The 14,929-nt window shown below is 42.3% G+C and overlaps 1 protein-coding gene across 3 annotated transcripts in view; it reads left to right on the top strand.

The window, feature by feature from the left end:
- Window positions 1–13,916, top strand: part of exd3 (exonuclease 3'-5' domain containing 3) — a 47,888-nt gene extending 33,972 nt beyond the window's left edge. For all 3 annotated transcript variants that reach the window (XM_066651471.1, XM_066651472.1, XM_066651470.1), the window contains 2 exons: window positions 11,181–11,247; window positions 12,901–13,916. In XM_066651471.1, coding sequence (XP_066507568.1) covers window positions 11,181–11,247; window positions 12,901–13,223 — 390 coding nt within the window. In that variant the 3' untranslated portion in view covers window positions 13,224–13,916. The remainder of the gene's footprint in view (window positions 1–11,180; window positions 11,248–12,900) is intronic.
- The last annotated feature ends 1,013 nt before the right edge of the window (window positions 13,917–14,929 follow it).

Here is a 14,929-nt window from a genome sequence, read left to right as displayed (position 1 = left end):
TGTTAATGGGGGTCAGTAGTGGCTGGCAGAGTTTCCTGCATGGTGGGTCTGATGTTATCTGAGGGGGGTCTGTGTGTGTGTGCTCCAGAGCTTCGGGTAGTGCTGGGTGGGAAGCGTGCAGCGGAGATTCCCCCGTGGGATGTCCACTGTGCGTGCATGCCGGGGTCAGACTCTCTGGCTTGAGAAAAGCCTGAGACCGGGAGAGCCTGCCTATCGAAAGACACAGGATAAAATTGGAATGGAAAAATAGCTGAACACAGAAAGAATAGATGCACTCCTTTCCCTTGCGCTCTCTCTCTCTTGCTCTGTCCATCTCTCTCTTCCGGATGGAGAGGTCAGTTTTCTCACAGGAACCGCACGACTACACCCGTGGTGCTTACGCACAAGGACAAAGAGGAGGATGGATAATTAAGGGGGTTCCGAAACCCTCAATTCCCATTAGGGTTCTTTCTAGGGATGTCCCAATCTGATCTACTAGGCTTCATTTTAATTGGCATCTGCTATGTTAGACTGTAATTGTGATTCTTCTTTTAATCTCTTTTTACTCCATTGGACGCTGTAATAGAACTTTAAAGGGGTTCCAACCAAAAGATATTGAAAGTGTCATTTAGAAACACGTGAATGGGGGGGTTAAGTGAGTGGGACTGGGATCAGGACAACATTTTATTGAATGGGGGCCCAGTTTACTTGAGATGTGGCTACTACCTGAACACAGACAAACTTATCAGATTCTGGTTTCTCAGGAGGCCCTGGATGTTGTCCATTAGCTGGCCTCCTTTTCCCTTTTGAATCACTTTGAAGGGCCGTAACAAAAGAGAGGGTGCATCCTAGCTCTGTCCCTGCTGCCCTGGAGCTTTGCAGAACTGTAGGGATGAAATCAAAGCTAAAGCCTCCCCCCCACCCCATCCTTTTTACCCCTTACCCCCTCTACCTGTCCATCTCTGTTCATTAAAACTCCCACCCCACCCCCCCAACCCCCAGGAGATATTCGTCTGTCTCCATCTCCGTCTCGCTCTCTGGCTTCTTCTTTTCTTTTCCTGGGTCTATTTTGGTGAGCGAGCCGAGCCGGTCAGTTCCCACACAGCGGTTCCCATGGTTATCGGCAGAGAGATACCGTCAGGGATGGAGGGAGGAGGTGGGGGGGGGGGGCTGTTTGATGGAGAGAGGGAGAGACAGCTCTGTGCTGGGAGATAGCAATGATGGCGCGGGGGGCTGGAGGGGATGGGAAGGTTAGGGGGCAGCCAGGCCAGGTCCGAAATCAGTGCAGGACAACAGTAGGGAGCTAGAAAAAAGAGAAAGAGAAGGAGGGAAAGAGAATCAAGTAAAAGAAAGGGAATTAACAAGTGGAGAAAATAAAGAGCGACAGAATAAAGAAAGGGAAAGAGGTAAAAGATAAGGGAGGGTGACAGAAAGAATAAAACAGTAGAAAATTGAGGGAAAGATGGAAAGAATGGGAAAGGTCAAGGGAAGAAGGGTGGAAGGGGGGAAAGGAAGATGCACAAGTGAGAACAGGAGAGCGTTGAGAGGGAAAGGAAAGGGACAGGAGGAAAAAGAAGGAATGAGTCAGAGGAAGTCAGAACACCTGAGAAAGTGATAAACAAGGAGAGGAAAAAACAAAGGGAGAAGGGAAGTAAGCGAGAGGAGGAAAGAAGGAGAGAATGAAAAAGAAAACGGATGGAGAGATAGAGGGGTATGGTGGGCTGGGGGGGCACTGAGCGAGTGAGTGAGTGAGGGATGGATTCAGTTCCCACACTCATAATGACTGTGTCACAGGAGACTGAAAGGGGACTGCTTCTGGCCCTGGGGAATTCACACTGGGGCCGGCCGAGGAGAGAGGGGGTCGGGGAGGGGGGAGCTAGTGGTGGAGCCTATGACCCAGGAACTCTCTCAGGCCATTCTTTAGATTTCACCTCACCGCTTTCACACCAGAGGTGAAACAAGCCCCCCACACCCCACCCCACCCCAAACGCACAGAACCCTCGTCCTCTCTTCCTTCACTCTTCATCGTCTCATTCTGTTTCCTCTTAACTCGTATTTTCCCTCTTCTTTCACACTCCCTCCTTTCTTTTCTATCCTCCGCTCAGGGCTGTGCCTGCTCTCCTCTTGTTGACACGGAGAGCAGGCTTTGATCTCTTCACGTTCCTCTCACACTCATCTCAGCCGCCATCATTAGCACTTAACCCTGCTCCCCTCACCCTTCATTTCCTCTTTATCTCTCTGTATGTGTGTGTGCATGTGTGTGTGTGTTTCTCCCTGTGTAGATAAATGTCGTTCACAGTCATTCGCGCATCTTCCTGGCCCTAAATGAACTCTTTTACATCTGTGAAGCCATTGACGCAGAATTGATAGCAGCAGCAACAAACACCTTCCCATGTCTTACATTATTCTGGCTACTGATGTTAGACACAAAAGACTAAAACTTACGCAAAGGGTTCCAATCCATCCATCCATCCATCCATCCATTATCTGTAACCGCTTATCCAAAATGCATTAAACTATGTTTTGTGCGTTTATTTTTGTGCTTGTTTCTATTAGGTGTACACTTGTAATTAAAGATTCAAATATTCTCCTGAAAAATAATAATAACCTAAAAAAAAGTAATAACCTAAAAAATAATAATATAAAAATTCATTCATTGTCTGCAACCGCTTATCCAGTTCAGGGTCGTGATGGGTCCAGAGCCTATCACTGGGAGCAAGACAAGAACACACCCTGGAGGGGGCGCCAGTCCTTCACAGGGAGACACACACACACACACATTCACTCACACCGACCAACACTTGAGTCAACAGTCCACCTACCAACATGTGTTTTTGGACTGTGGGAGGAAACCGGAGCACCCGGAGGAAACCCACGCGGACACAGGGAGAACACACCACACTCCTCACAGACAGTCACCCGGAGGAAACCCACGCGGACACAGGGAGAACACACCACACTCCTCACAGACAGTCACCCGGAGGAAACCCACGCGGACACAGGGAGAACACACCACACACCTCACAGACAGTCACCCAGAGGAAACCCACGCAGACACAGGGAGAACACACCACACTCCTCACAGACAGTCACCCGGAGGAAACCCACGCGGACACAGGGAGAACACACCACACTCCTCACAGACAGTCACCCGGAGGAAACCCACGCGGACACAGGGAGAACACACCACACTCCTCACAGACAGTCACCCGGAGGAAACCCACACAGACACAGGGAGAACACACCACACTCCTCACAGACAGTCACCCGGAGCGGGACTTGAACCCACAACCTGCAGAACCCTGGAGCTGTGTGACTCCAACACTTACCTGCTGTGCCACTGTGCCGCCCTGATATAAACATTAAAAATCTTAATACATTTAGTGTTCAAGATCCCGAAAATCAAATTCACCTGTTTTAAATCGTCTAAACAAAAACTGACATGAATCGATGCACACTCATAACAGACAAGTAACCAATACATTTTTTCAAACTACTTAATTTTCAGGCTATTATTTGGTGAATAAAATGAAAATTGAGATTTTAATACAATGCCACAGTTACCATGAAATCACAAGTGCAGGAGAATGGTTGAATTTTTAATTACAATTATATATTAAACAAAAAGTGCTTTAAAACCTTTTAAATGATGTATGCACTTAATAATTCAAACATTTTAATTAGATCCGTCCCATTCAATTGCTTTTGCACATTTGATATTTGATGCGCATGTTCCTGTTCCATGAAAGATTCCGGATCTTTTTACTTTAAAATGAGCAGTAAAATAACCCCAGGTTACATTAATCTCGTGTGAAATGTCATGTGTGTGAATATTCCGACATATCCTTTGGTAAAGGAGTTTTTTTTTGTGGGTTTTCCTAAGAATGGAGGCGTGGGAGGAGGCGTCTAGTGATATAATGTACTCCGCTAATCAAAGAAGACATTCAAGTACTCGACTAACCTCAGGTGTTGAATGATGCACCACACGCAAATCCACAAGGCCCCCTAAGGGATCATTCAGAGTGAAACTTCTAGCAGATAAAGATAAGTTTTGTGCACAGTAGCAGCTTATTAACACGTATTCTACTCATCAATTACAAGCATTAAACGGTAATAGGATTATGAGTGAGTTATGAGTAGTTATTGTCATCATCTCACCCATTATCAGTTGTGAAGCGATCGTTGAGAGCTGGATATTTTTGGTCATTGGGCTGTTCTCAGAACAGTCATAGATTCCTTATCCAGTCTATCATTAGCTTTACTGTCGTCCTGTGATAAAATAACACTATCCCTTTTTGCCACATATATTTAATACTGGAAATATATTTATTTATTCTGTTGTTAAGAGTTGGTTTCCTGGACAGGGATTAAACCTAGTCCTGGATTACAGTTTTTTCCTTAAATAAAGAATCTCTGTTCATAATGTTTATGTCAGGGCATCTCAAAAATCGCAGGTCTTGTGGGGGTCCCTGGGATGCAGTCGTTAGTACCTACCACAAGTGGTCCAAGGAAGGACAACTGCTTAAGACAATGGGTAGCCCATCTGATCGTATCCCACAGAGAAGCTACTGTAGCACCCATTGCTGGAAAGTCTAATGGAGAGTTATCGGAACACATATTGCTCAATATATCCCTCCCAGCACAGTTGCTATTGTAACAACACAATCAGTGTTATTCATTTTAATTGTCATAGGTGTATGCCACAGTGCTGAATAAATATGGTTTCCCTCAGAGTAACTGGAAGCCAGCAAAGTGTTTATTTGTTTATTCATTTATTTATAAAAGTGAGGTGAAGCAGTAACATGAGGTTCCACCGCTCGTGCCCCGGTGACTGAACCCTCCTCGTTATTTCTCAGTTTGACTGTAGTGGGAGCGATGGGGGGGCCGGGTGAGGGTTGTGCTGGAACAGCTCAAGGCATTCTCAAGCCTGAACTTGGCCTCCAGGGCCGGGGTTAATATTTACAGTTGAAGATGAATCACAGAGCATTCCGACAACATTCCCCACGTGCTTACTGTATGTGTGTCAGTTAGAGAGAAAGAGAGAGAGAGAGTGGGGGAAGACAAAGAAAAGACAACAGCGCTAAGTGTGAACTATGCGGCAGAGGCTTCGCTCACTGGAATCTGGTAGCGCTCCCATGACAGAGCACTGGGAAACAGGATGGGATGATTGTCACGGTTAATTGGGCGTGGCGGGACTGCTACGCAATCGCACAACCTGCACCCTCTCGCTCTCACACTCTCTTTCTCCTGCTGTCTTTCTCTCCCTCGCTTTTTTATACCTCCTTCTCTTTCTCTGGTTCAGTCTCGCAGTCGCTCTCATGCTTTCTCATGTCTCTCTCTCTTTCTGCTGTCCCTTGCTCTTTCACTTTCTTTCCATTTTGTTGTTTCTAGCTCCTTTTTCTCAACCGAGATTTAATATAATTGTGAAACCGACACTAAAATATATTTTTAAAACATTTTTTAATGTTTTTAAATGTTATAAAATTTTTTAAATGTTTTAAAAGGACAGGAGGTTAAATGATAAACAGTACGGTAGTCACCGCTGTTTGCCACCATGTCTGCTGAGGAGTTGGCGGTGTGTGCACCAGTTTTCGCTCACATTGTGAGGACCTAACTGTTTACACACACACACACACACACACACACACGCTGAGGGGACTTGTCTTTTTTATGGAGAACACAAATTGGTGCCCACTATGTAAATCACTCAATTTGGGTTCAGATTAAGACATGTTTTAAAGTTTGGGGTTAGAGTTAGGGTTAGGGTACGTCTCCATAAAATGGCGGGAAGCTAATGTCCCCACAATGCATGAAAACAACTTGTACCTATGTCTGTGCAGTACCTTAATATTTAAGGGTTTAAGTCTAGTTCTGGACTACTCAGATTTACTGCCCTCTCCACTCGACCGTTCTCTCAGTCACGGATGGTGCCACCATTTTGTGTCTCTTCCTGACGCTCACTATATCACCCCTGCTATAGTCTCCTACGTAGCTGAGGAGAAAAGCCCCTGGATTCCTGTGAGCCATCGCCATGGCAGTCACAAGTATTTGCTGGTCATTGATGGTGACCCCCCTGAGGGTCAGTGAAAAGCAGAGAGACAGAGCCGTGCAGTATCATGGCTGGAGGCTGTTGGCAGTCAGGCTATTATCCCTGGCTTTGGGCAGCGCTAAAGAGCTCCACTCTGACACTGAGAGAGGAGGCCAGGCATCAATAGCTGGAGGTGGAAAGGCTAGAGCTCCCGGCCCAGAGAGCCACACAAAGCCCATACTGGCCCCGGGGCCTCAGAGCCCAGAGCCCACACAAAGAGCTCCTTGCTGCCCATTGTGTCCCTGCTCCCCTGCCCCTGCGTGGGCTTCCCTCGTACACCACGTCCCCCTCGGGCAAAGCTGCCAACACACTCCAGCTCAGTCTTAAACCCACCACAACCGGCCAGAGTTAACACACACACAGCTTATCTGTGCAACAGCACAACTATTTCCTTCTGCCTTTTTTAAGTTTTGAAAGGGTTCACATTGACCTGGAGAGTGTGTGAACAGCCAGACATCTAGTTCTACTATTATTAGTAATAGCCGTGCTAATAATAGTGTAAACTTTTTTTATAATGACAAAGGTGATGATAAAGTTTACGTTTATTAACTGTTACTGCAGCCAGTATGTACTTTAATTTATTTTCTTTTATAATAGTAAATAAAAACATAGTAAAGAGGATAAACTGTGATCAGCCCTGTGAACTTCATCAACACCTGCTGCTCTAATACTACTGTGTAAACGTTTTATTCATTGAAATAGTCCATATGTAAGGGGCCCGTTTATTTATAGTTAGTTTTTTTTTCCTTTAACCTTCTAGGGCAAAGCAAGATTGTACTTAAGCTCATTCTACTTAAAAATCATTTACTGATTTGTAGTTTCACATAATAGTGGACAAGACCCATATTGTTATTAATTAAAGGAACAAACGTGTTGAAAAAAAATCTTTTGAAATGCTCTCTCTCTTTCTCTCTCTCTCTCTCTCTCTCACTGAGACACACACACACACACACACGCGCACAAAAAGGCAAAAGCTATTAGCACTGACAGACCCACTAATGAAAACCACCTTAAGGCAGTAGGATGAGAAGAGTGGAGGTCAACTGTGGGCAGTTTTTCTAAAAGTCAGTGAACACTCAGGGGTATAATTACAGAGTGGACTGAAACTTTCTGTTTTCTATTTAAAGGGGTTTTTTTGTGGGGAATATGACATTCTGCTAATAGTTCTCTGTCCTCATTAGTTTGGTGATTTTTATTTATTTATTTTTTTCTACTGATGTCATATCTGAAATAACAATAAAAATACACAGTTATGAGTAATCAGAGGGTCCAATATTGGAATTGTGAAAGGTGAAGGGTTACATAGGGTGACCAGATCTGAGATGGTGAAAAAGAGGACATGTCTGGGGCGGGGGGGACTACTGACGTGCAGACTGACCAATTAAATGTTTATAGAGAAGGTTATCGACCAATAACGGTAGCTCTACAGTCAGACCGTCCAATCAGAAGATTTTAGGCTACTTCACCACGCCCCCTTCTCACTCAAGCGAACCAATCGGAGTAGGGGAGGGCGGGACTAGTTTGTGAACGAAGCTCTTCTCAAAGTTCTACGTAAGCTCTAGAAAAACCTCATATATATAATTGAAGTACCCACAGTGGATGCAGACGTTCAGTTGTACACACAGCTTGTGTATAATCGTTATAAAACAACATGAAAAGAGACTCCCTGGAGCAGCTGCACATGAGCAGAGATCCACCATGTCTAATATTGGGCCATCAGTGGAACTGAGGTCTCTTGAGTGATAGAACTATTACCACTGGGATGAGCTGGAGTGGTTCTGCTTCTGCTTCTGTTTATTTATTTAATTTTTTAATGTGAATTTATGGCATTAATTGCTTAAAACAATGTTTCTAGAGTAGAGGCTTAAAGGGAGAACTCCTGATTATTAACTCGTATTTCTGAAGAAATTTTGGATGAACATGTGTCCACAAATCTTTGTTCGTATAGTGTAGCAACGACTTACAGTGTGAGAAAAAAAGAACACCCCCCTCCCCACCACCACCACCAAACTCCCTCCTTTATTCCCACACTAACAGCACACTACCTGCTTCTGCCTCCGTTTGAATCAAAGCGCTCTCCTACTATTGGCCAGCTACCTGGTCATGTGACCCAGTGGTCCTGCCTCCTGCGTGCAGTCCAGGATTTTCCCATGGGAGCGACAGAGAGAGAGATAGAGAGAGAGAGAGAGACTCAGACTCAGAAAGACTGTTTTCCCTCTGCAGCCCTCCCCCTCCTCCAGCCAGTCTGCGGTCACTCTATCACACTCTCCCTCTCTCACAATCTTATTCAGAAAACTTGCTGTTGATTGAACCCTTATGTGGGCTCAGTGTTGTGTTAATGTCTGGAAAACACTACGGCAGGGTCAGAGAACGCATTCCCTTAGAGGAGAGGAGAGGCTGTTTGACTCTCAAGAAGCGCTGCATCTCTACTGTGTGATTTCTGTTGTCTGCCTTTTTAATATCTGCTTGACACTGATATAGTGTACAGTACTGAATAAAGGTTAAATATCACCGTCCTTTTATTGCATTTCTAGTCAAAATATCTAGTCATTACGTGTAAATGTATTCATTTTCAGGTCTTTCTGAGCAGGTTAGATATGAGATAATCCACTGGTTAAAGGTTAATTAGTGTGTGAAGCCGACCCAACACTCAGAACTGTGGGTCTGAAAGGATGTGAAGCTTCTCAAAGGTTGGGCACATTACTGAAAGTGTATGAGGTCTTGATACTGATACTTGATTCACCTGTACCTCAGTTTGACTCTGATTTTATGTACCACTGTATGATTCTCGAGATATAATCATCGTCACTCATTTTGAAAGTCTCCGGCAACCAGCCGTGTGCAAATGATGGCTGGACCAATAACAAAAACACCTGGTTCTGCATGTGCTTTTGACTCGTTCGCCAGCGGGCTCCTTCTAGTCACTACTTTCATTCTGTCTCACATACGTGTGTGTGTGTGAATGCGTGTGAGGGAGTGTTGCTTGCGTGCATGCTTCTGAAAGCGAACACAGAGAGGGTGGAAAGTGGGGCTGTGCTGGGATAAGCTCTGTGTGTTGCCCAAGCAGGTTTTGACTTGCTCTGGCATGGGAAACTCAGGAGTTGGGTAAATAGTTGCCAGTATTTTCACCGCGCTGCCACCACAGTGTGTGTGTGTGTGTGTGTGTGGGAAGAGATCATCCAAGGTGCCGTGGGGAGAGCGTGAGAGTGAGAAACAAGTGGTTGCAAAGGGCACCTGTGTCAGTGCTGTTCTCGTGTGTTCGGATAATTTCACGTCACCTCTTAGATATATTAAGCATATGTGCCGTAACTAACCGTACATCTGTCCAGTTCAGTCTGCGTCACAGACACACTGTTTACTCGTCTAAACAAACTGTATAATATACTCACGAATACCGTATTTTTAATAACACGCTTTAATACAAATGAAAGGACACTGTGATCAAACATGACTACACTGCCCATGCCTGCAGGATATTGGCCTCCATTTGCATAATGATAGTCCATGCATTTTTATTTATTGTAGCCTTGTAACAGCATTCATTTTTTATTAAAATTTTTAATTCAACATCCGTTCCTACGTCGTGTCGTAAACCGATTTTCGGTGTAAGTCGGAACATAAGTACATACTGTACGTAAATAACTGTAAGCAAAAGTAAGTTTGTAAGTAAAGTACTGTAAGCACTTATCCTATCCTAACACCTATCCTCCTCGGTTCTGAGCGCACACATTTACGACACAAAACCACTTAAACAAGTCTTTATACAGTAAATGGGAGATGTGTCGTAACCACGAAACATCGTAACTCAGGACTGACGTAACCCGAGGACCTCCTGTAGTTACTTTAGTTTTTTTTCTGAAACGTTGTGAAAAGATTTTTTTAAATATGTTGTATGTATATTATATATAACATATTGTCGCTGTCATGTACCTTTTTTATTTATTTATTTATTTATTTTACAATATCATTTGAACAGCAGTTTTCATTTTTATTATGAACCGACCAATAGAAATCCTCCAAAATTTACCTGGAAAAAAAACCCTTTTTACACAGACTTCCACTGAAAATTTTGTGAAAAAAACAAAATAAAAAATAAAAAAACAAATATGTATATGTGGATACCTATGAAATACTACATATTTAATTTTATGTGTTTATTTATTTATTTTTGTTTTTCACAATTAAAGGATTTAACTTTTATCCCATGAAACCAGAAGATTGTTTGAAATGATAAATTATAATACACAGTTCTTTAGTCATATTTTTAGAAAATCTTTTCACATTAGTCAATGAAAATTTAAATGTTCCTTCACCCTCTTGAATACTTAAGTTCTTAACTGCAGGGAAACCTTATTTAAGAGACTGTGAATTATTCTATACCTACCTACTACGACAGTAATGTCAGTGATATATTTACGAGAGTGAGGAGTGGGGTTTGGGTGCATTTACGCACTCTTGATGGGCTTTTGGCATTTTAGATTCAAGTTAGCTGTAATAAAATGATATCTTTCAACTGGTGTTTGAGTGACAGGCTGTGTGTGTGTGTGTGTGTGTGTTGCTTGCCAGGGTGGAGATCAGATGTGGTGACAGGGTTTTTAGCGGCGGCCTGTTGTTTGAAGGGGCGGGGGGCTCTCTCTCACACTGGAGACTGTTGTTATGAAGAAGACTCTGACAACAGACAAAAGCCACACAAAGGTGTGAACTCTCCAAGACGAGACTTATTCCTCCTTCACTCGCACCTACCAGAGTGTGTGTGTGTGTGTGCATGTTTGTCTGTATAGAGAGAAGGAGAGGGATTTACGACTCTGTGTGAAATGTGTGATCTGAGCCTCCAGAGTCATCTGTCTCGCCGCTCAGTCCCCACAAATGTCGCCGTCAGCATGTAAAAATATAACTCTAAAACTAATAAATAAGTTAGTCATTACACATACTTTTTTTTTTCTTGGTGTTTGCGTAGCGCTTCCCTCTGAACTTTGTGAATTCCATGAACTTTGCGCTTTGTGTTTGATTTGGACGCTCTTATAAAATAGCTTCTCATTCTGAAACTGATTTATCAACATGAAAACACATATTAATTGTTATGCAGAAAAATGAACAATGCTTTCTTTCGTAGGCATGCAATAATGACGAGTACCTGAAGGTTTCCAGAGAAGACATGACTCAGATGTTGAACAGACGAGGTCAGTTGGTGCTTGTGTGCTAATGACTGAATTACTACCGTTAGCAGATGACTGTTTATTTGGTAAACATTATATAGCTAGTTTGTCTATTTTTATATTACCTGTTGTCTACGTTTCCTGTGATTCATATCCATTTGAAAAGTTTCTGTTTCACTGTTTTTCTTTTTCTTTTTCAACTAATCATCATTGATTCAGTGCATTGGAGCCTTCAGCACTTTCCTGTAAATGAAATGAAATGGCATTCTTTGTTATTTAAAATCTAAGTACCACTTAATGGACCTCCATGAATATTTCACATTATTGTAGTTACTGACAGATATAAGTATGAATTAAAATGAAAATAGCAGCTTAATTTGCTTTAAAACTGACAATTTTATTAAATTGACGGAAAAACCCGAGCTCGCTACGGAAATTCTTGAACGCGACCGTGACGTCACTGGTGGACAACAGCTGAACAACGCCGCGGTAAAACACCGTTATGACTGACTGTTATGACAGTATCTAGCTAAATAACCAACATTATTCATGACAATAGCCTAGCAATAAGCTAAACTCAAATGTAGAGGTACCGTTATTCTTGTAAATGTGATCGATGTCGAACTCGAATTCATCCGACACTATAAACCTCCGTAATGCAGCTACGTAGCCGAGTATAATCTGAGCCACCGAGTTTAGCGAGTCAAGCTAACGTTAACTAACACCAACTAAAACAGGCGAAGTGAGTGTCCTTACCCTGTTTACCTCCATGTTACAGAGGCTCTTGAACACCTTTCGTTGGTGTCCTTACATGCCCATATTGTTGGAAAAGCGCCAGTGAAATGAGCTACAGATAACGGAGTGAGCGGATGGTCCTTTCCAAAGTGCCCGTTTAAAGTGGACAAATTTAGTCCATTTTCTGGATATTTTGGGATCTTTGGGTCATTTGTTCACAGATGTCCCACTGTACATTGAATGATTGCAGCCAAAAACAACACACCTTTTCATCATTTTGCATTAAATTAAGTGCAGCTTCTAGAGTTGTTGTCCACCATCTACGTCACAGGCAAGACGCCTATTACAGTTTCCCAACACCGGTGGGGGGGGGGGACCAACGGTCTTTTAAACCTTATTCCTTCAATTAGTAAGAAATAACATGTTTTCTGACTATCAATAAACACAAGTTAGGAACTCAAACTCCACTGTATTTATTTGTTTGATACTTTCATATCGCTGGTGCTTAGCCTTTAAAATTTTTAAAGGAATAAATTGAGGAAAATCACTGTTTACCTTTTCACTATAGAGTCTGTCTGATTCAGTCTGTGTGACCTTTGCTACTTTGAGCTGTGGAATAAATTGAGCATGTGTTTCCGTTGCGTACCTGTATCATTCACTTTGCTTTTGGTTGCTACATATTCACAAATATCTGAATTTATTTTGTAATTTTAGCACTTTTTGTTAACCAATAAATAATTTGGTTTTAGAGAGGAGACCCACAAGTAAAACTCAGCATTTGAAAGTTATATTTGAACGATAATGTCATGTTAAAACATGCAAGTAGCTGGGCTTCCGTTAACCTCCTATTTATATGCGCTGCTGCACCTTAAATAGCACAGCAGTTATTTTCTATGCATGTGCCCGAAACGTAAATGTCAAATGATTTCTCTCTTTCTCTAGGCTTGCTTCATGAAAACTCAGTATCAGATCAGCAGAACACTGAGATACCTGAAGGCTGGAGACCCTCAGATGGCCAAGTGTTTAACCCTAACTGCCGCTGGGCCCCTGGCTCGTCCCTAGACCCCGAGACTCTCAGGTTCAGCGGAGGTGCTGAGATCCAGTTGGAGACTGTTCCCCCAGGTCTGCTCTTTCGGATCTCGGAGTACTTTATCTGCACAGGGTGTGGAAAGGTATTCTGGGAGGGGTCACACTACGATCGAGTGCTCTCTCAGTTCCAAGAAGTGCTGCAGGTATCGGACAGAAAGGTGCCCAGTCAGCCTTGAGCTGGACCCTGATTAACTGCAGTTACAGAGATACTTCAGTAAATCATTTAGCATGTGCTCATCAGAGTCATCACACAATTGCCTTACAACATGATCATTTAGAAGTAATCTGAAAACAACTCGCTTACTGTCGCTGTGCGCATTTCCAGCACAAAACAGTGTATCTCCATTTTTGTTTTTATTTTTCTTGTTTCTCTGTTTGAATGTGTGAGGTGGTGGTTATAATCTGTCTGTTTAATGACAAATGAACCTGTAGAAAAGCTCTTAAATTACTTAAAGGCGACATATTATACATATTTTCCACAGTTCTGAGGTCTTAAAAAAAAACATCTGTGATGTGGCTTGTCCAAAGTACCACAAGGACCAAACAACACAGCAGTTTTCCCCATATTAATAGAGCTAATTGTATCCCCATTTCCAAAGCTCAAAAAACAGACTGGGTGGTCTTGTTTAGTTTTGTTAGTCTTAAAATCCACAAATTAATTTACAAACGCGCTGAAAAACTCACTTTACAAAATTTGTCCCCATTATTTAAATATATTTAATTGCCATTTGATATTTGGGATTTAGCCTGGCAAAATAACACTAACTCATTTTACAATATTGTATATAAAAATTTACATTTCATAACTGAACAAATCAGCCATGCTGAAGCCTTTTGTATATTTGTATTATATATATATAATATATATATTATATTATATTTATAATTATTATAAATATAATTATTATATATATATTATATTTTTAGTTTACAAAATGCTAAATGCTGGGTTGTGTTCTACATGACATTGCTCATTTACTTTAGAGCTTTAGTGCATGCGCAAACCTAAAGAAGCAAACCACAGACAAAAACATGTCTTTGTGTAAAGGGATTTTTTTTTTCCTTTAAGAGGTGAACTGCAGGATTGTCTACTCAGCTCCTCTTCTGGATTTGATGTGTTTAACTCTTCTCAACTGTTGTTCTCCATTGTGGCTGCTCACGTTCTTTCGGACTCTGAACTAAGACCAGCTAAGAGACGATTGTTTGTTTTCTCTGCTGGGAATATCTGTTCATATCTGGTTCATTACAGCACTGCAGTGACAGCGATGCCTGGTTCACTCCCTTCACTTTTATTTTTTTCCCCACATCATCTTACTGTTAGTTTACCAGACCTGGTAAAAATTCCGTTTACTGTGTTACAATTGTTTTATATGAGCTCATTTTTGTTTTTAGAGACTTAATTGTTCATTACCACCGCAGCAACTTTCATAATGTACTCTGGGGTTGTGGTGTATTCCCAGTGCTCATAATGTATATTTAACATTTTATTTTATCATACCCTTTTATGTGTTTAATTTTTTACATAGCTGTGTTTTGTTATGTACAGTGACCAGCAAAAACACCGGTAATGGTGCTCTGATTTTATGTGGACACCTGTTCATCCAACAATTCACCCAAAATAAAGGATATCAGCAGGTAGTCCATCCACTTTCCTGCAGTGACACCTTCTACTCTTCTAGACAGGCTCTACACTAGAGGTTGGAACATTTTGAAAAGTACAGGGGGTCCTCGACTTACGACGTTGATCCGTTCCTACGTTGCGTCGTAAACCGATTTTCGGTGTAAGTCGGAACATACGTACATACTGTACGTAAATAACATACTGTAAGCACTTATCCTGTCCTAACACCTATCCTCCTCGGTCCCGAGCCACGTTACCGTG

The sequence above is a fragment of the Hoplias malabaricus genome, chromosome 18, assembly GCF_029633855.1.
Source record: "Hoplias malabaricus isolate fHopMal1 chromosome 18, fHopMal1.hap1, whole genome shotgun sequence".
In the NCBI taxonomy this organism is placed as follows: domain Eukaryota; kingdom Metazoa; phylum Chordata; class Actinopteri; order Characiformes; family Erythrinidae; genus Hoplias; species Hoplias malabaricus.
This window is presented reverse-complemented; position numbering and strand designations above follow the sequence as displayed.